General features: G+C 39.9%; 1 protein-coding gene across 2 annotated transcripts in view; it reads right to left on the bottom strand.

The window, feature by feature from the left end:
• Positions 1-21572, bottom strand: part of PTCH1 (patched 1) — an 88736-nt gene that overhangs the window by 12228 nt on the left and 54936 nt on the right. For both annotated transcript variants that reach the window (XM_034773778.1, XM_034773777.1), the window contains exons 13-19: positions 19416-19534; positions 16442-16841; positions 15609-15918; positions 9938-10080; positions 6078-6261; positions 4196-4476; positions 2507-2644 (exon numbers count right to left, since the gene is read on the bottom strand). In XM_034773778.1, the coding sequence (XP_034629669.1) occupies positions 2507-2644; positions 4196-4476; positions 6078-6261; positions 9938-10080; positions 15609-15918; positions 16442-16841; positions 19416-19534 (1575 nt within the window). The remainder of the gene's footprint in view (positions 1-2506; positions 2645-4195; positions 4477-6077; positions 6262-9937; positions 10081-15608; positions 15919-16441; positions 16842-19415; positions 19535-21572) is intronic.

Raw genomic sequence — 21572 nt, 5'->3', positions numbered from 1 at the left:
GGATTTCCATATACAGCACAGGATATGAGCCGATGTGTACTGGACGACTCACATGAGTCAGGGCTGTGGGATCAGACCCATAACATAGTAACAAAATATATGCACTGCACATGGATAGGTGTGTATTTAAAGAATACATAATACAATGAGTGTAGTGTTGATGCAGAATTTATTTGGAGGAATTTAAAAAAAATGAGGTCACAGCTCACAATTGGCAGAGAAAAACTGAGCCACGAGTGGATTGTGAATTTGTCTTAAACAACTACAATTAAATCTTGTATCAATACTATAAGCATTGCATATTTTGTTTATACAACACTGGTGGGGTTATTTATATTCTGTTAGTTCTATGAATGCATTGGCCAGCAGTGCTGCTATAGTTTAACATCTATTAGGTGCTTTCATTGTAAAACCCATTTTTGAAGGGTTTTATTTCCAATGTCAGTCTAGGGGAAAAAAGTGGTGTTAAGTTTGCTGGGGACTGAAACTTTACCCACATGTGATTTTATTTAGGTAAAAATGTGACATAAATTAGTTTGGTTTCTCTCTCCACTTAGAACTGACAGCCAAGCATTTCATAATGTTGTGTTCCAATTTTTATTTATTTATTTATTTATTTCAAATTTGTCATTTGTTTCCCCACAACATGCACCAGATCTCTGAAACATTCACCATCCCACCACAAGCCTTAGCAGGCTGCTTTATCTCAACAAGCCTAAATATGCTTCCAGCTGCCTGTCCCTTTTTCCTCATATTACCCCTTCATTCACAAGGACCTCTTAAATCTACTCCCTCCACTTAAAACTGAGGGCACCCCACAGTTCACTGCCATTGTGCACCTCAGCCTGCTGCACCCTTATCATGCTTCTGAGTTTCCAAAACTCAAAATTACCCTCTAGTCCCTGCTGCCTTCTCACTCCCCCAGCAATGCCCTCAGCAGTTTGCATCACCCCAACCCAAGGTTTTCTTCTGTAGTTGTGGACCACATCTAATCCTCATCGTCTCTCTCTCCAGTCTACTTCTCTTCCCCATCCCATTCTTTGAGCCTTCTGGATTCTGATGGTACTTATGAAAAACAAAATTAATAATGAATAGATATAACCCTTCCTACAATAATTAAACTGGCCTGTCCAGACTGATTCCTTTCTATTCTCTACAGTATTGTTTCACTCCATATGGATGGCGATTCTTAAATAATCTTCTCCTGAAAAATGTATGGGAATACATGTGCTAAGTGTGTGAAGAGTCCTCTCTGTATGTAACACTGGGAGTTGTGAAAACCAACCACTGTTGAGAACGTGTGGGCCTAAAAAAAAAAATCATCAGACACTGGGAATTAATTTAAATCACATGTAATTTTGGATTAAGTAGCATATAAACTTTTTAAATCCCACATTTTCCAAATTCTAAGAAAAAAAATCTCTCATGCTATTTTCAGCATTTCAATTTGCAAACAAGTTGTTTAATCAAAAGCTAGGGGTGTGTGCTCAGAAAATAAGGCTTAAAATGGAAGTCTACATGCAACTCTAACAATAGAAATATCAACATTTCCATAACAAACCAAAATTTTCAAACTTGAACACCAAAAATTAGGCTTTATTCCATATTTAGACACCTACATAAATGGCCTGAATTTCAATGGTGCCAGCTCTCATTGGCTTAAACGGGAGCTGCAGTTGCTTAGCACTTCAGAACATCAGGCCACTAGTTTATGTGCCTAAATTTAGGAACCCAATTTGAAAATGTTTCCAACTGTGTTTATACATTCCCTCTCTCTGTGTTTTTTCTGCATTACTCTTCAGTCAATCAATGGGAATTCTGCTTACCTATGGACTGCAGGACTGGGACCATTACTAACAACTAATATGTTCTGAAAGAAAGAGACCTAATGGGAGATTTCAAAGGCAAGCGCTAAAGTACCATTGAATATTTAGGGGAATGGATGCCTAACTACCATTTGTGCCTACGAAAATCTCCCCCAAAGCATTAAATTTGCCATAATAGGCAGCAACTAGACACAACAGGAAGTGCATAGTTATGTACTGTTACAAGGTCCTCTGCAGCACGTAGGGACAAAAGAAAGGTCCAAGATAGTGGTAGTGTCTGAGCGGACACTTAGAGTGTGAAGGTCTTAATAGACCTTAACAGTTCTGCTTAATACAGATATTGATACGGATCATAGAAATACCTACCACATATTAATTGGAGACCAGTCAAGTCATATTTAAAAGCATGTAAGAGTGCATTGTTGAATCCAGTCTTATTTCATGCATCATTGACTTAACAGATGGTAAGTATTCTTTCAAATCAATTATGGTCTATCAGGCAACAATGTAACTGGCACACTAACCCTTGAGCAGTGTTTGAGCTTGGTTGTCTGTTGAGAATCAGATCACTCATTTGGATGCCTAAGTATGGATTTAGGAGCCTAACTTCAGGGTCCCTTTTTTAAAGATCTTGGAGCGATTTTCAAAATACTTTAAAAATGCTGCCTAATTTTACATACCAAAGCAACATGAACAGTGAATTCCACTCCTATGCCAACAGAAGCAATCAGGATGACCACAGGCACTGCACTCAGCTTTATTCCAATTAGACCCATCATGCCAAACAGCTCCACAGTCATCAGAGCCAGCACCAGCACCTAAATGATTTCAAACAGCTGTTAGTAACTTCTTATACTCTATATAAATGAAGAAAAGGACTTTCAAAACAATGTGGGACTAGTAAATGCAACCCTCACAGCATTCTTTCTCTCACCTTCCAAAGGCAAGCTATTTTTCCTTATTTCATTGAATTCAATGGCAATGACCTGAAAAGAGTCAGTTTAAATTATTCCCCCGGGATCCAGTGGGCAGAGCAAACATCAATTTTCTATTGGTTACCTCTTGTCAATACCATCTAAAACATAATTTAGTATTCCTCCCTATCCCCATCCATCAGAATATAACTTTTCTGTTTTTTAACCTATTTCCCCAACAATATTCTCGAAAATTAAAGGAAGGCAGACGTAGAAAAGCAACTTTTAAACAGCTGGTTTGGGTTCTTTCTGCAGAATTCATGGAGTAAGTGAAGATGACTCAAGGGCAGGTTTAAATCCCGGAAGAAAGTGAATGCCATAATCAGCTGATGAGTGTCAGGTTACAGAGAGTCTCTTGGCTTTGAAGAAACTTAGAGGGATTGGCCTGGACAAAGCAAACAGTTAAATCTAAGGGAAAGCTTTTATTTTCTTTCATCTATCTTGTAAAAAAAAATGTAGAGAGGTGGGGGGAAATCTGTGGAGTAGACTTAAAAGTTTCTGGAGCCAACAAAAAAAAAATACACATTTTTAAAAGAGATGGAGGACTCTAAAATAAACCCCCTTTCCCAAGAAAAATGTAAGTACTACAATAAATGATTTTATAAGCTAATGAATCATGAATGATAACATAAATTGTTTGATTGAGTGCTATGAAAAATATTCTAGACTAAACATTTACCTTTTAACATACCTGTTGCACAAATGTACAGTACAAAAACTAGTGACTGCTCTGTGCTTTTCTACTTCTGGCATTTTATAAGCTATACAATAGTTTATGGAATTTAAACACAGGAACATCATAATTCAATTTAACATGAATGTTTATTACAAGGAATTCATGGAGTATTCTGTATCATTTATAATTTTACTGCTCTTTCTCCTTAAAGACATACTCCTTTTTCAGTGTGTATTGTACAACCGTTCACCTATCCATACTGCCTTCTTATCCTTCTAAGATTCACATCCAGAAGTTAGGATAGTAATTTACTGTTTATGGGCAAGATGTAGAAATAAGAAACTGCCATGAAAAATAATTTTGTTTGATTTAAAAAAACTTGGGGGTGTGGGGAATGTAGAATTTTTTTTAATAGCTACTTAAAAATTCCAATATTCCTCCATGCTTCATTTCTCATGTTCATGAGGATCTGAGCAGGGGCAAAAGTTTAGTTATGTTTATAAGCTTTAAAGCTACCAGAGTGTGGTCAAAAGATTAAGGTTATTAAGGGTTATACCTTTACCATGAACCCTACCCCCTCAAGTTGAATAAATATATCATGAATGATGCAATATACATACTCCACCAGAGGCCCAGACATAAACAAACCCTTTCTGACTGCAGCAAGAGCTAGGCTGAAAGGAATTTGCCTTTAACAAAGAACCTTATAATAAACTTACAATGATCCCAGCCGTCCAGGGGTTCAGGAGAAAGAGGGCACACACCAGAAATGTGCAAGCCAGAACCACGCTAATAGACAAGAGAAGCCAGTGACGAAGCCCAATGTACTGTTCCCAAAAAAGAAATGGGTATCCATTTGGGTAGCTGGGGACCCCAAGGCTGCTGTAGTTGTTACAGATCGCTCTCACTTTCTCAATAGCTTCCACAAAGTCAGCAGTTTCACGCAATCCATTGAGGTAGAAAGGAAACTGAGCATATTCAATGGGCTCAGCTGCTGGAACTAAGAGAAAGATGATAACGTTTAAATACAGATTGTAAAGGAAGAAAAAACAATGTGCAGAGAAATAAATATGATTAAAGCACTTTGTTTTCTGTGGAAAAGTGTTAAATTTGAGTCACAATTAATTACTTTGTTTAAACTCCAGAACTTCTGTGGCTACTTTAAAAACTCTAATCACAACAGATGACTATATTTCACACCTTGCAGTGTAATTCAATTATTACACTGCACATCATACTTAAGACCAGCTTGATGATATTACTTAATGTAAATGGGTATCTAATACTATATATATATGAATTACTGTGGCACCTATCACTTTATTATCTGTCCATAGTATTCTGTATGTAATGTAAAATAAACAAAAGGGCAACCTTCTCAAACACTTCTCCCTATATTTTAAATATTTTGTTTGAAAAAAAATTAGTTTCAGCTAAAACTGTTACTCCCGTTTTATGCTGGTGTAACTCCTGTGAAGTCAGCATCTTTATCTAAAATCAGTGGAATTAAACTGGTTCTAAACTAGATTTCTGCAGTGGTGAATCAGGCCTTTCTATTTTGTAATTCTTCAGTTGTCTATTTTAAAAGCCACTATCCATACTACAAAAAAAAAAAAAAAAAAAAGGTTAAAAAAAACCCTCAACAGTAATGGCTTATTGAGGAAATACATAACATTTTATCCTTTAATGATCTGACAAACTTAAATTTTCCATGCTTCTTTTTGAATGTAACGCTAAGTCTACTGTAATACCAAAAGAAAAAAAAGAGTCTTCCACAACAAGCATTTAGTTACTGCCGCTGTGTGTTCCAGACCCTGCAGGGTCATTCAGTTGACTTGCTAAACATGATTTGCCCTATTATAATCTCAACTATAAATTTTCATTAAGACAAGACTTGGCTGACTGCCACAAAGCTCTAGGGTTCGGATACAGTGAAGCACAACTTGCTTGTTATCCAATCGCATTTCCAAGAGAACCAATCCTCTCCTTCCCCTTCCATCCCTCAGTAACCAACTAGCAATCCATCCAATAAATCCAGTGTAAAAGCAAAGAAAATCAACTCGTGATTACCATTCATAATGTAAAAAGGTGAATGGGGGCAGGTGGAAAAGAAGGATGACACTCTCTTACACTGACTTCTCCCCTACCCAAACAGCTCTAGCACAATACAGGTATGAATGACCTAACTTGCCAAAAATTTCTTCCACACTAGGATGACAAATTTAGGATAAACATGATATAATTTTCAATGACGAAACTCTGGAATGGCAAAAGCAGAATGTTATGCACTCTGAAGGTTTCCCTTGCATACAAAATTAACAAGCAGTGTTAAAAAGAAATGTCTAATGCAAGTTTTAGAGCTTAGATATAAACTATTATACAACTAATTATTCAACATGATAAAGTCCTGCAGTGGTACCACATTATACTATATTACACAACTGCATCTGTCTCCCGAGGTTTTAAAGTAACACAATATATTGTTCTGTTTATGCTTCTGAGACCTGTACAGTGTCAAGTAACTAGAGAGTTACTGGGCCTTTAAGGAAGGGGTGAGGCACTTATATAAACTATAAGACATTAAGATTAAACGTTACTTACTTCTCAGCCTTGTTTCTGGCATATAGTCTGCTTTGTCATGGACCCATTCTGGACGGTGAGGCCGGATGTTGGCTTGAGAGGCAGCGTAGGCCACGGGGTCATTGCTAACCCAGGCTGTCAGGTAGATGTAGAAAGCATTTGGGTTAATGATTCCATCTGCATCCACCAGACGCTGTTTAGTCAACTGCAAAATGGGAAGATTAGAAGCCTTTCAGAAAGGGGTTTTGCTTTCAGAGCTCTTGCTGCAAAGCTTTAAACAAAAAGACTGGAATATGCAACACACATACAGAATCATTTTTTGTGTGTGTCACATTAAGTGACTAAACAGACTATTGTTTGAGAGTGAGCAAATAACTAAATATCTGTATTGAATTTTAGAAAAGTGTTTTGTTTTATTTTGTGAAAAGCATATAATATTTATTATAAACATTAAACCAGCAGATGGTTCCAGAATAGACTGAACCAATTAAATCTGAATTCTAAGAGACTGTCTACAGCCAAGGGGGAAAAATGACCAAGTTGGAGAAACATATTTAAAGGAGGGGGGAAAAAAAAATCTGGCAAGAGTCCCTATACACGTCTGTGTGCAGTTAACCTCTGTTGTTAACACTGAAGGAAATGCCACCCAGTAAATGGAGGAGAGCTATAAAAATAAAACAACATCTGTATAAATTTTGCTAACACTTGCCTCCTATGACCTATGTATTCAGAAAATGCCAAGCGCCAAGAAAGTAGATGAGTGCACTGTGCGGCTTGGGTCATTGTGGGCAAATGTATTTGTGGGGTAAACAGCAGTGGTGTATTTCCAGGGTTTTGTAGCCAAATATTACCCAGCCAGAGGATGTCTTGGATGAAAAACATTATGATTTTTTTGTTTTGTTTAGTTTATTTTAAATTCTGGCCTGGCTCCAGTTTCAGGTCTTTTTAATGAAATGAAAAACAACAGTGACAGCAGTTTAAAAAAAAAAAGCTGGATTCCAAAGATCTGGATTCAATTAATCCACAGGATATGCAACAACTATATGTCTTCAAGCTGTCTTTGGAATTGCACAGTACAGCTCACAGCCCCTGTGGGTGCACCACACTTTTCTCCCTCCCAGGCACAGGAAATTATATCAGCAGCTATGGTCCAATCACATTTGTTCCATGATGTACCTGGTACATACTACCAAACAAAACTACTTGGGCATCTCACTTAAGTTTCCTCTTCAACTCCCCTCTTTTGCTTAATTCCTAACTCAAACTCCTGTCCAACTTGACAGCATGCTGCATGTTGCTGTAAAGCACTGTGTTTTATACACCATAGTAACTTTGAACAATGTACTCCGTAAATCTGTCACCTTTAATGCCAACAAAAAAAGAAAGACAATAAACAGAGCTGCCGGGAAGATCATTATTAGAGTGGCTATTATTTGCCTGAAAGTACAGAAAGTCAGCTATAGTTCTGAGAGAAGAGAACCTAGGCTACTACTGTATTTTTTTCTGAACCGCCTTTTAAAAGTCTAATTTTAATATAATCAAACAGTCAAAAACACCGGGCTTTGTCTTCCAAATGTGATCATAATAAAAATCTGCAAATACAACTGTATGCTATTATGTACCATATAAAAAGGAGCTCTGTTATGTTCAGGTTGCTTAATGAACTGACAGTCTCAATTCTAGTACTGCCTTTACGTTTAGAGTACATCTGCATTTAAGCTGGGAGGTGTAATTACCAGATCACGTAGACATATCCATGCTATCTCTGCTCAAGCTAGTGCACTAAAAATTGCAGTGTATCCAAGGTGGTACAGACATCAGCTTGGGTTAGCCACCCAAATATGTACCACTCTGACTCCCTGGGTACATATTTGGGTCATAGGCGTGCACACAGGGAGTGCTGGGTGTGCCCGGGCACACCCTAATGCAGGGGTGGGCAAATGCCCCCCCCCCTTCCAGGCGCGGCAAGCCGCGGGGTCTGCGCTTCCCGGCCGAGTGCAGCAAGCTGCCGGCCCCTCCCCCGCCTTTCTCCCTCCCCATGAGTCCTGCTGCCCCGCGTGCAGTGCTCTGGGGGCTGGGGCTGTACGCTCCCACGGGGCAGCGTTTGGCTCTGCGGGAAGGCAGACACCCTCCCCCCTCCCCTGGAGCCCTGCCGCTGCGTGCAGCGCTCTGGGGACCGGAGTTGCACGCTCCCGTGGGTCAGCGTTTGGCTCCGCAGGGAGGCTAGGAGCCTCATCTCATGCCATGGTAAGGAGTCCAGGGGGTTTGGATAAGAGGTGGGGGGAGTCAGGGGACAGGGAGCAGGGTTGGTTGATGGGGGTGGGATCCTGGGCAGGGGTGTTAGGGGCGGGGGGTCTCTGGAGGGGGAAATCAGGGAGCAGGGGGGGTTGGATGGAGCATGGGAGTCCCGGGGTCTGTCAGGGGGTGGGGGGTAGATAGGGGTCAGGGGACAGGGAGCAAGGAGGGTCCTGGGGGGCAGTTAGGGTGGGGGGGGCTCTGGCGGGGGTGGTCAGGGGACAAGGAGCTGGGGGGGATTGGATGAGTTGGGAGTTCTGGGTGGGGGCTGTCAGGAGGCAGGGGTGTGGAGAGGGGTTGGGGGAGGCAGGGAGCAGAGGGGGTTGGATGGGAGTCCTGTCAGGGGGCAGGGAGCGGTTGGATAGGCGTGGGAGTGGATAAGGATCGGGGCAGTCAGGGGACAGGGAGGGGGTAGAGTCTTAGGGGGGCAGTCAGGGGACAAGGAGCAGGGAGGCTTAGATAGGGGGTGGGGTCCTGGGGGGCAGTTAGGGGCAGGGGTCCCAGTAGGGGGTAGTCAGGGGACAAGGAGCAGGGGGGTTGGGGGTTCTGAGGGTGGTAGTCAGGGGGCAGGAAGTAGGAGGGAGTGGATGGGGCAGGGCTAGGGCGGGGCTCCCTGGGTGCACACCCTAATGAAATGGGCTGCGCATGCCTATGATTTGGGTGACTAGCCCAGGCTCCTGCCCGCACTACTTTCTATTTTTAGCATGCTGGCTTGAGTACAGCTAGCATGGGTATGTCTATGTGAGCTGGGAATCACACTTGCCAGCTCAAATGTCGATGTACCCTTAACTCATGATAGTGCAGGAGTACTATCGTTGGGATAGTCAATTTTGGTTGGATGTATCCCTGGAGGTTTTATCACATGACATAATCTTTAATTAAAGATTACTCTTTAATTCCTGGAGACTTCCGGACAATCCTGGAGGGTTGGCAGCCCTCACTATAGTATATTATGGCTCCAATACCCTTTCACCCACCCTTCCTAAAAAATGTCTCTTAAAAATGTGCCTTTCCATTCAAATTGTTGGGAGCAAACTGAGTAGTTGGGAATCTACATTTTAAGATTTCTATTCCCCGGTCAAAAAAATAAAATAGAGGACGACCGTATATGACTGATTCTTCACATACTTTGGTGTAAATCAGGTGCAATTCCACTCAAGTCAATGGAGTTCAATCTGATGTAAAATTGGAGAAGAATCAGGCCACGCAAAGCTCAATCCTGCCTTCATATACAAGGATGCAGCTCCTATTGTGTTCAATGGGAACTCAGCTCATGCATTTAAGAGCAGAACTGGGCTCAAAAAATATTAAGTATGCACCACCTAGTATTTCATAAAGATAGACATTTGTGACGGTTGCTTCTGAATATTACAGAATGCAGGCTCGATCCTGCCGTCTTACTCTCATGAGTAATCCCACTGAAGCAAGTGACACTATTCATGTGTGTGAGAACTGCAGGATCAGCTTTATAAACTCAACAGATACTAAAAAAAACCAACTAAGTATTCCCCATTTCTTCTACAACTCCCACTAGTTTGTGCATTTCCACATGAACAGGTATGGTCACACTGACATACGGACGGTACCTGACTGATGTCGATGGGCTTGTCGCGGTTGCCTGTTTGCACCAGAAGTTTGTAGGCCAGAACAGCATCATCAGATCCATTTTTATAATTGTTGTATGTGATTTTCCCAGTTTCCCAGTCACTGTCAAATGCATCTTGAAGACCTACGGCGAGTTGGGAAAGGGGTGGGGAAGATTAAACATGCCGATAAGAAACCACCCTTTAAACAAATTACAGTTGGGAGAAACAAAAGTAATTACTCTTTTTACATATATATCTATTTTGGGCCAGCCTGTAGCTTTCCTAATGAAGCTTCAGGGTGAGGTAAACCCATCCCCAGTCTCATGCTCATAGTCTGGCTGTGTTAGGGCTCTCCCCACATTATGGCGGGAGTGCAGATGCACAGAGTCCAAGCTAAGGTCCGCTACGATCCCTCACCCTCCGTGAAGGGGATGGCAAGGAGGAGGAGCCTTGGCTTTTGGAGCTGGCTAGCAGAGCTGAGCTAGTGAGAGAATGGGTAAGTAACCTGCACTCAAAACAGAGCTGCAGTAACCCACTGCTCCCGGGAGTCAGTGGGAAGCAGGGAAGGGATTATGACTTGGGGTCACAATTCCTTCTCCTGGTGGCATAGTTCCACATTGCCCCATTCACACGGCTAGGAGTTAGGTGACAACCTAGCACTCTGTAAACCAAAAGAAGAGGATTCACAGAAGTCTTTATTAATAAACTACAGTTGTGCAATGCTAATATTTTTTTTAAAATGTGTATCTCCACTCTTCGCAACCCCTGGCCCCACACATTACTGAAATCTCACCCGACGCTGAATGGCACCAAAACAGAAACTCCATTTACTACCATGGAGTTAAATCAGGAAGGAATTTAATCCATTATCTAAAAAGAAACACACTCCCTATACTGCTCTCCCCCCACCCCACGCCTTCATGAGATGCTGGCGAAGCACATTAGCACTCTCATTAACTGTCTTATACTACTGCAGAGCGCTAAAGCAATAAGTTCTGGGATATAACCAGAAATTCCACTGCAAGGGGGAAAATAAAACCACACTCAAACTTTCAACTTCAAACAACAACTCAGCTGCTTCTTGAGCACAGCGTGAGTGAACACGATTTTGTCAATTTGTTCCATCTGTTCAACTTGTGTAGCTAATACAAGTCGTGGGATCTGCTGCCAGCACGTGTAAAGATCACAGCCAACACCTATTCACTCTCAACTGTTATTTTCCTCTTTGCCACCCTTTCAGGGTGGGGAGGGGGGAGAGGAAAGGGGGAATACCTCACAGCACAAATTTGGATCAGATTTAGAACAGGAAGCCACAATCCAATGCAAGGAGGCTCTTTGAAAACAGATGACAAACCGCATGTCCTGGGAAGGGAAGGAAAAGCAGAGGGGCAAAAAAAAAAAAAAAGCACCGACCCACCTCACAGCTGCCCTGAGAGGTTGTAATCAAAACCATCATTACAGAACTGATAGGTTAGCTACAGCTGTAAAGAGATAAGAGTATTGGAAGAGAAAACATGACCTAAATGACACACAGCCTTAGGGGTTGAGTGCTCATTCTCCTTTACAAGTGCTTACCCCTCCCCCTGGAAAGTTGCCTCCCATGCAGACATCCATAATCATACTCCCCTCTTCCCCCACTAAAGCCAACAGGTTCAGAACAAAGCAATAAAGCAAGCCTTCTAAACCCAGCTCAGATAGTACTCCAGCCCCTTGCCCAGAACAAAGGGAGACCATTTAACACCAGATACTCTAACATCATCTAAGTAACTCCAAAGCATGCAATATGAAAGGTCTGCTTGTTGGGCACTCGCAGTGGGCAAGATATAACTTAGGAAGTGGAAAAATACAAATCTCTCCTTCCTGAATACAGGTTTATTCCATTAAAACTTCCAGTGAAATGGTTATAAGCACCGGTTGTGTTATCAGAATAGTAATGTAAAAGAGCATGTTGGAAGTTAAAGGAGGGCTGTTCAAGAAGAACGTGGGAGAGGAGGAGAGACCACCAAAGAAAAGACTGACTTGTAAGTTACGATAAACATAACTGTCCTTGGTAAAGTGAGCACAAGATGTTATGCTAAACAGACAATATTTGGGGCCAGAGTTTTCAGATTAATAAATGCTTCATACAAAGGGGACAACTAGATACACAAATAACCAGAATTATCCATTTGCATTCAAAATTATTCAACTTGTGCTTTTTGTGATTTTACATAACTAACATGCATGAAAATCTGGTCTTTTCCCCCTCCCTTTATACTTAAAGAAAAAAAAATGGATCTTCGCCACAAACTCCAAATCCATTTTGAATATATTATGACTTAGATGGCTTATTCCCTTTATGTTTTTACTGGAATAGACACAAGTACCAGCACCAGTTTCTTATTACTGAACCAATACATTGCAGAGATCTAGAGATGTCAGAAAGAGTACCTAAGAAATCCTCTTTAGGATGTGTATAACTTCTTAATGATTTCAAAATCGCTAAAACTTACAGACCACCAAAATTACCATGACACTTTTAAATAAATAAATAAAGTTGTGAATTCAAAGGAAAATATCTTCAGTATGAGCAGGTCATACCAACATTTAAGCTACACATTAAAAGTACAACCAAAAAACTAGTATGTTTTAAAAATAATTGTGATTAGTAAAATCTTTCGGAACAGAAAGATAAAGCAACTTGATGGTGCCTTCCTTTGGAAAAGCTATACAAATGAAGGCAATTTTTAAAATGGTATATGCAGGAACACAGGAACGTAACATTTGTCACATGAAGCAGTGACCTATGCTTGATGCTTCACACAAGGAAGGTGAACCCCCTCCCTCCAGAGTGCATCTGGCCAATTTTGCCATACTGTACGTGAGATGTTGGGGATGAGGGAATGAATTCCTTCCTGACCCATGTGAAGAGCAGGCACTGTGAAGTACAGTGTATGATTACCCTTTGGAAAACAAGTGTAATTATAAGTCAACAGGGAATATAAATTACCTCATTTACATCCAGTCATTTATATATATACAAAGTTCACATTTCCAGTTCTAACTGAAATTATTAAAACGTTAATTCCTTTCATTGATATTTTCAGATAAAAGAGAAAGCGCTTGCATTATTGAAAATCAAGGAGCAGGACAACGTTTTAAAAGATTTTGTGGAAGACTGATGCCATATAACTCCACTGAAAATAAATCAGTGGGAGTCTTGTATGGCTAACGCCAAGCACAATACTTTGATAAAAAAAGGTGCTGTTCACATGCTATTGTTACCTACCAAATCCACCGTGCAAATATTTAGGTGCCTGAGGGCCATATTCAGCCTGCAATATATGCATTGACTTCCTAGTGAAGTCAATGGGAATTATCACTGTAGTTCAAGCACATGAAATAGCCTTAGTTTGCCATTAGAAAGATCATATCATGTTCTCTAACATACAATCACATCATTCTGATACAATTCCACCGGCTCTCCATTAATTCCAGGATCCAATTTAAAACTGTCCCTCTTCCTTGTTTTTAAAAAGCTGCATGGACCTGTTCCAGCCAGTTTAACTGGCCTTTGCTCTCTTTTTACTTCCTTTCCATTCCACTCACTTAGTCTTGGATCTAGCTAGCACAATATAAGAATTAGGTATTATTATTATTACTATCTGCTCCTTCATATAATTGCATTAGTACAGGTGTGAGAGCTTTCTTTAGTATAGGTCTTAGATCCCTCTCCTTCATCAACACTCCATAATCTTAAAATATCTCCTCTCCTTTGCCTACACTGCTTAATGTTTTTCTCCTTCTATTTTAATCTACACAATATAGTTGTTTTATATTAGTTGTACAGTTCTTCCTTCTAAATGTTAAGTGATAGTCACATTTATTACCTAAAAAGAACAAGAGTTCATCAGGGCTGAGGTTTTTGTCAAATCATGGGTTTGGGGAGCCTGCTTATTCCACCCTAGTGGTTTTTGGGGTTTTTTTTTGGTTAAATGTGTCATGCAAGTTACATCTATTATCTCAAAAGTGTGTGAGTTACACACACATTCACCTCCTCTAAAAAGCTATCTTATGATTGCAAGGGAACAACGGAATGGTGGATAATGTGGTGCGCAGGGCTTGCTCAGTTTTTGGGTGAGCTGTAGAGGTAGTGGCTATAAAAAAAGGAAGTGTGGCTTGGGTCAAATCCCTTGCTCAGTATTATCTTCCCAGCAGCAGAGTGAAAAAATGGAGCAAAACGAAAGCACTCTTGAACATGGAACCAGAGCAGTTATTGGTGCTGGTGTGCTGTCTTCGAGAAACTCTGAGTCCCTGTAGAATGCAGCTGTGATTACTGTAAGATTAATTTGTCATATAGATGGCAGATTCACAATAAGCATATAGTGGAACCTTAAAGCATTGGGATATGGAGTGTGTGGTATTCTGGTGTAAATAAATGTGGAGAGACAGATTTGTCTCTGAAAGTCTCAGGTACCTGTAATGGGCATGATGACTGATGACCTTACTGTGTCACTGAAAAACAAGCTGGGTTAGGTAATATCTTTTATTGGACCGACTCCTCTTGGTGAAAGAGACAAGCTTTCAAGCTACACACAGCTGTTCTTCAGACCTAGTGTTTATCACACAACACTGCCAGCAGCAATCCTGTCCTCTTTCCAGACTTACCACTAGCATTGCATGTTGAGCATCAGCACAAACCTGAAGACACAGAAATAATTTCTAAAATAAACACTCTCCCCTCAAGCTAACTACTCATACCACATCTCTTTATTCTGTGTACAGGAAACTATTTGCATGTCTGTATCACTGCAAAACATGCAAAAAAGGGGACACCCCACAACTTCCTGTATTTCTTTCTGTTGTTACCTACAAATTGCTTTATGTAAAAACACAGTAACAGAAACAAATCTCAGTTGAATACCAGCATATAAGTGTACTTGGAAAAGTATATTAAAAACTATTGCCTTTTCTTCTCCTGCAACTAAATTTGCTTTTGAGCAAAATATTCCAAGCAAAACTTTCATTAAATTAATGTAACAGAAGACTGATGAATGAATTTCAGACCTAAAAAACAAAACAAAACCAAAACTAAATCTCCTCTCAGTCTCAATATATATTAAATACAACAGGAAGCTTGATCATTTTTGGACTACATGCCACTTAGTGGCTTTACTTTCATCATGCTGCCCAACATATTCTCAGAAGGAAAAAACAAACAAATAAAAATACTAGAACTTTTATGCACATGTTTTCTAGAAACTATTGGCTACATTAGTAGTGTGTAAACAGTTATGGGAAAGTTTAGACTGTCTCCATAGGTCAGCACAATTTATTTTTCAATTGACTAATACTTCCTAAAAGACTTCCCAACATAAAGATGGGAGAGGGAGATGCATTTCTAGGCAGAATTTGATGACCCATAACTAAGAAATGTTAAATTTGCTGTAATGTTACTGTTTATTTTCAGTACTAAAGAATAAATTGTTTCAGAATGAATTACTATAATAATCCTACGCACTTGGCCCCTGATCCAACAAAGCACTTAAGTAACATGCTTAACTTTAAGCATATGAATAGTCCCAACTGAAGCCAATTGGACTGCTCATGTTCTTGAAGTTAGGTCTGTGTTAAAAACACAGACACAAAAAGACACCAAACCCCTCTATTAGCCATACAGCAATTTTCTTACCTTGGAGCCAGTCTCGAAAGTAGTGCAACCACATTTTGGGAAGCTGCTTATTTTCCTCCAACAAAACATATGTAACATTGCTGAAACTTTTGTGAAGGTCATAAAGTAAGTGCTGGATGTTGGGGTAGTCTGCGTTCTGTGTCACTATATACATGTTGTAGAAGGAGAAGTACTTGAATTGTGCAGCAATAAAGTCATATTCTCGGGTTTCCCGTGGTACAATGTCTGTGAGATCCAGTCCATCTCTCACCCGGGTAGTACCGTAAAGACTGACACCAAGTAAACCCAGGAAAAGGAAAATAACCACTACCTGCAATAGAAAATGGAAATGCAGTAAGTCCCATGTTTCTAAAGAAAAGACACTGCTTAGGGCACATTAGAGAATTACTTTGAAATTTACTTTTTTAGTATCATGCTTTTAACCCCTACACATGATGCACCCTTTCTAATTCCTATTATAGTCAATGGGAGTTGGACCATGCTCTAGACATTTTAAAGGGAACAAAAGTTAGAAATCTATTTTTAACTTATTTTCACTGTTTACAAACTTATATTACAAATGCCAGTGTCTCCTTTCACTCAAAATCTGTGTAATAAAAATACTGTCACTGGACACATTAGTAAGTTGAAAGTCTTCAAGTCTGAAATTAGCTCTAAGATTTTAGAGCTCATTTAAGAATACATATTCCAAAATGAATCTCTGCCTGTTGGCAGTGTAATTTACCAAGCTCTAATGTGGTAACTCATATTGCTCCAAAATACAAAAGTCCTTTCCTCCTGGGCAAGGGAGAAATATGTATTTTTGTAAAATGGATGTGCATTTTGCAGGTTACCTTGGCTTTTGGTTTTAGCAGGAATGGAGCGTAATGCTTTTCGGCAAAAGATGAGAGCGTCCATTTAGTACAGGGTGGCTCAAGACAATGCATGTTCGAGTCTGAAAACTGGGAAAGCAAATCCCTTGTCGAGCTTGTGCTTTCTGGGCTCTGGCAGCTGAGGTTATCCTGTGTCACTGTGACTGGCTGCACAGATATTTCTGAGCGGGGCTCTGCTGTAGTGTAGTACACCTGGGTATGAGGGTCATATTCTGTGCGCAGCTGCACTGTAGATTGCATTGTAATCTGAGTTTCATGTGCAAAACTGTGACTGCTGTAGGGTGGTGGAGGGCTGTAGCGAGTGTTATCATTATCTGCATATGCTTGAGGCTCAATCTGAATCACTCTGCTAGTACATGGACTGAAAGAGAAGAGACAAACATTCATATACATTTTCATCAGACTAGACAGGGTAATCTTTATGCATGTACAACTAATAATAGTTTTTTATACTTTAGTTATATATAATTTTTTGATGAAGGTTTTGTTTTGCACTTTAAGGAAACATTTTGCTAAACATGGGTGAAGAGAAGGTGCCTACATAAATATATGTGTATCTCTTGTGCCTACATAAAACAAAAACCAGATACCAATGTTTGTATGAGGAAACTAGCATTTGTTCACACAAGCCAGTTAATTACACATGCAAATCAGGTAGCTAGGCATGTAGTTCCACAATTTGCATATACCAACATGGATTTGGGTTTGCATCTGTTGTAACTATAGTAAAGATTAAACTATTCAGAAGAATAAAACGTAAATACACAATGAACTGAGTTCTCTTGTTAGAGCTATTAAAGGTTATAATTTCAAATCAATCAGCTGTTAAACATTTGGGCCTTCTCATTGGAAACAGTTTGAAAATACTTGCCATACGCTGATTGCATGTTGTAAAAAATGAAGTAAGCATAAGTGAAGATTAATTTCCAGAACAGGAGGGCAACATGATGCGACAAAATTACAGAAGTATTTTCTTCAAGCACTCAGTTTTAGAGTATCCTCTACAAAACATGGCAGCTATCTAGTTTACAAGGACAAAGATGGACCTCGCATAATCAAAGAAACTTTTTTTCTTTAAGTGTGGGGAAAAAATAAACATGGTATGAAACATTGATAATAGAACAACAGTATCAGAAACTTTTCATTGAAATTACATAAATGCTACAAAAAGATTTTCAGAATGCTGCCTGCCAAAACAAATCAAAATTGCATTAGGTATGTATATGTTTAGGTAAGTAGATAGGCCCAGATCTTGATCTATGTTTTGTGCCGCTTAGATGGGGAAATAAATAGCAGCTGTGGGTGCCTGGTACTTCTAAAAATCAAACTCAAAAATGGAGGACCCAAAATTAGTGAAAACTTTGGAAAGTTTTGGTCTAAGTCTAAGCTCTAAGTTTGGTCCCCAATGTCACACACTGAATCTATGGCAAAGCCAGGAACAGAACCTAAGCTCTGGGTTCACAGTCCCTTGCTTCAACCACTCCCTGTACCTTGAAAACAAAGCTAGAGATGACATGGCACGTTCTCTCTTTTATAGAAAGGTTAAATTGTGTCTGGTCCTTAGTGGGTGTGCAAAAGGGAGAGGATGCAAGGTGCCTTCTCCTCTGCACAAACCAAATGCAATGGGAGGGGAACTGAAGTCAGTGCTTCAGACTAGCTCCCCCAGTGACCAGGGGCACTGAAAGCCATTGAACAAAAATGTATACCCTGTAAACGATGGAGGTTGTGCATTCAGTTGCTATTATTACTTCAAGCCAGGGGTGTTGATGTATCGCAGGAACCCCTAAGTTCCAGCATCCCTGCCAGTGACTCTAGCCTTTCCATGGGTTCTGCTCCATAAGCATTTGCCACAAAGCTGGCTCAGTGCACGCGGGAGGTAAGGAGGTGGGCAGAGTTCATGCTGCACCCATTTCCTGGATGGTGGAGCTGATGCTGCAGTCCGATCACTGAGGGCTTGTCTACACTATGAGAGTTACAGTGGCATAACTATGGTGCTGCAGCTGTTCCTCTGTCACCTCATAGTGTTAACTCTCACTGCAGCAATAGAAAGGATTCTTCCATTGCTGTAGCAACTCCACCTCCCTGAGTGACAGAAGCGAGGTTGATGGAAGAATGCTTCCATTAACCTTGCCAAGCCTACAGCAAGGTTTTAGGTCAGCTCAGCTGTGGTGCTCAGGGATATGGATTTTGCACACCCATGAGTGCCATAGCTATGTCACCCTAAATTTTATGTGTAGACCAGGCCTAATTCTGTCCAAGTCTGTCCTGCTGTGGAATGGTCCTCTTAGCACCTCTCCCAGCCCTACAAAGAGCTGTACCCTTAAGTCACTTCCCAATTCTAAACTTTTGGAAGATTTTTTTCCCGTAATGTTTAAAGGTTTCCATGTATAACAGTAATACTTATATAGAGCTGACAATAACTTTAAGTACAAGTGATGCCTTGGGGCCCTCACATTTTGGCCGGTCCCTGAGAGAAACACCCAAAGTGGAATTAACTCTTGCCCCACCCCAACCCGCCACCCTTCTACTTCAGCACATGGGCCTCTCTTTAGGATCCTATAAAAATAATAAAAACAGTGAACTAAACACTTGTGGATATTCTTAAAGCATGGGTCTGCTACAAACTTCTGGAAAGTTATGCTCCAAAGAGTAAAATGAGTGTGTGTGGCACAGTATGTATGGAACAGAGAGAGCACTGTTTATTGTTTTACATCTGCTCAGGCAGAAAACCAAGATATCAAACATGCTTCACCTGTTAGCAATAAAATCATGCCGACAACATGCTACTATGGGCCTGATCCTGCAGTCCTGAAGCATGCAGAACTCCTGCTCACTGCAGTGGGAACTATTCACACAGAAGGGCTGCTGTCAGAGCCCCAAGTGTTAACCACAAGGAGATTGTTTGATACAAAGTAACACTCCCAGATAGCCTCACCTTGTAAAGCAGCAGAATATATCCAATCTCCTGTCCTCCCGACGGTAAAGGTCCATGCTTAGAATAGCAGGAAAAATTAGCAGAACCATGGCAAAGTTGAATACCACAACAACAGCAGCCTAGAAACCAAGCGGAGGTAAAGAGATGTCATCACTAAGCTTCATGCTTTTAGGACACAGGCTTAAAAAGCTTACAAACTCCTTTCAATTCCAACATGTCTATCCATTTGTCATGTCAGCTCATGAGTACATTCAGACTTTAGCCTGGGGGGCTGAGAGAGGTATTTTTACATTCCTATTTCATTGTGGTGAGTCAACTGTATTTAATTAAAGTCTGTAATATTAAATTTTATATTGTTCTTATGTACGTCCACCAAGACATGGTGATGGACATATTTTAAAACTGAAAAAATAAATACAATAAATTATATTTTTGCGAGAGAATTTGTATTATTGCCATTTTAATAATGCAGAAAGAAAAAAAAACAGCCTGGGGTTAAAACTGTAGATATCAATTTGAAGGTTATGAAGTCATTTAGCTACCACTATAACATTACAGAATAGTGTTAAATCAATAATGGAAAAAGCTCTAATTAAACTTTAATGAAAATGCTAACTGTAGTAATGTACTACTCATTTGATGTAATTAGCTAAATTCCAGCTATAAAAAACAGAGTAATATTTCAGGATTATTTATAGAACTCCCCCACTCAAGTTTAATACAGTTTGATTAATGAGCCAACTTTATTAAAATAACTATTTAAAATGGAACAAGGATATTAAATGTTAATTTTAAAATGAAAATTTAAATTCAAATCTCAACTGTTCCCCTACGTATTACACATAAACACATAGGGTGTAGCACATATTATTGTTATTTATTTGTTCTGTAGTAGTGTTCAGAAGATCTGCGATGGACCAGAACCCCATTTATTAGGTGCTGTCCAACACAGAACAAAAAGTTGGACCCTGCCCCAAAGAGCTGACAATCTACAATCATGAAATAAGTGACATGAACAATGGGATTCCTTTACCCGATTAGAGGGTAAAGAGTAAATTAAAATACACATCCAAAACCATTCTCTAAAACACATTAAATACTATGAACGACCACAAAAGATATCATGAATAATGGAAGGTCTGGGGGTGGGGATGGAAGAACAGCATGTAGAGAAAGAAGAAATTAACCCAGAAAACAAATGCTCATTTCAAACTCAAATGAGCAAAATGTTCAAAATTATTCTGGGAAAAAAAATCAATAAGAAACAACATTAAACTCTTTGGGTATGGCCTAAGTTACCAACAACATATAAGAAGCATGTTACTCTACCGTGGCTCAATATGTGTGGCTCAATCTAAGGAAATGGCATAAATGGATGACATGTTCTTGCCTGCCTCCCCCATGTAACTTCTGAGTTGTATGCAATTTTGGCCCAAATTTTCAAAAATGGTCACTAACTGAATTTCGCGGGTTTTGAGTGCCCAAATTGCTACACCTTTGGCCTGATGATTTTCAGAAGGGTGAGGACTTAATACTCCAAAAGAAGTCAATGGGTGCTTCAGGTGCTCAGCACGTCTGAAAATCACACTCCATGTGTCTCAAAACTGGTAACCCAGAATCTTTGGCATCCAAAATTAATATCCAGTTTTGAAAATGTAGCCCGTATCATATGGCCTTGGACAAAGCAATTTTGACTTTTTCTGTGCCTCCTCTGCAAAACCAGAGCAATAAACCTCCCGGTGGTGTTATGAGGATTAGTTAGTGCTTGCACAGTTCTCTGAAGTTATAAAGCACCAATTATTATTACAACTTTCTGAGAATGACAGAACCACTAGTGTAAACATTTTCTAGTTATATTAATCCTAAAATTGTAAATATACTGTACTTTAAAGCAGTTTATGCTTCTGCTCCTTTTTATATTAAGATCATTAACCTGATTAAAGCAAGATTTTCATACCACTGATCTGACTGGAGATGTAACTACTGATAGAGTTTCTTTAGCGTTAAAAAGGCTAGTTAGCATTTAACCAACACTTGAATCTTTCAGGGAAAAGATCCAAGGACCATTCCATGATTTATAAATACCCACACACAAAGGTATGTAAGGTCATAGCCAGGACTGCAAAATTAAGTGATTTCCTTTTGATCCTTTCTAGA

This window comes from Trachemys scripta, chromosome 6, assembly GCF_013100865.1.
Source record: "Trachemys scripta elegans isolate TJP31775 chromosome 6, CAS_Tse_1.0, whole genome shotgun sequence".
NCBI lineage: Eukaryota > Metazoa > Chordata > Testudines > Emydidae > Trachemys > Trachemys scripta.
The sequence above is the reverse complement of the archived record's forward strand: the minus strand, read 5'-3'. Positions and strand labels throughout refer to the sequence as shown.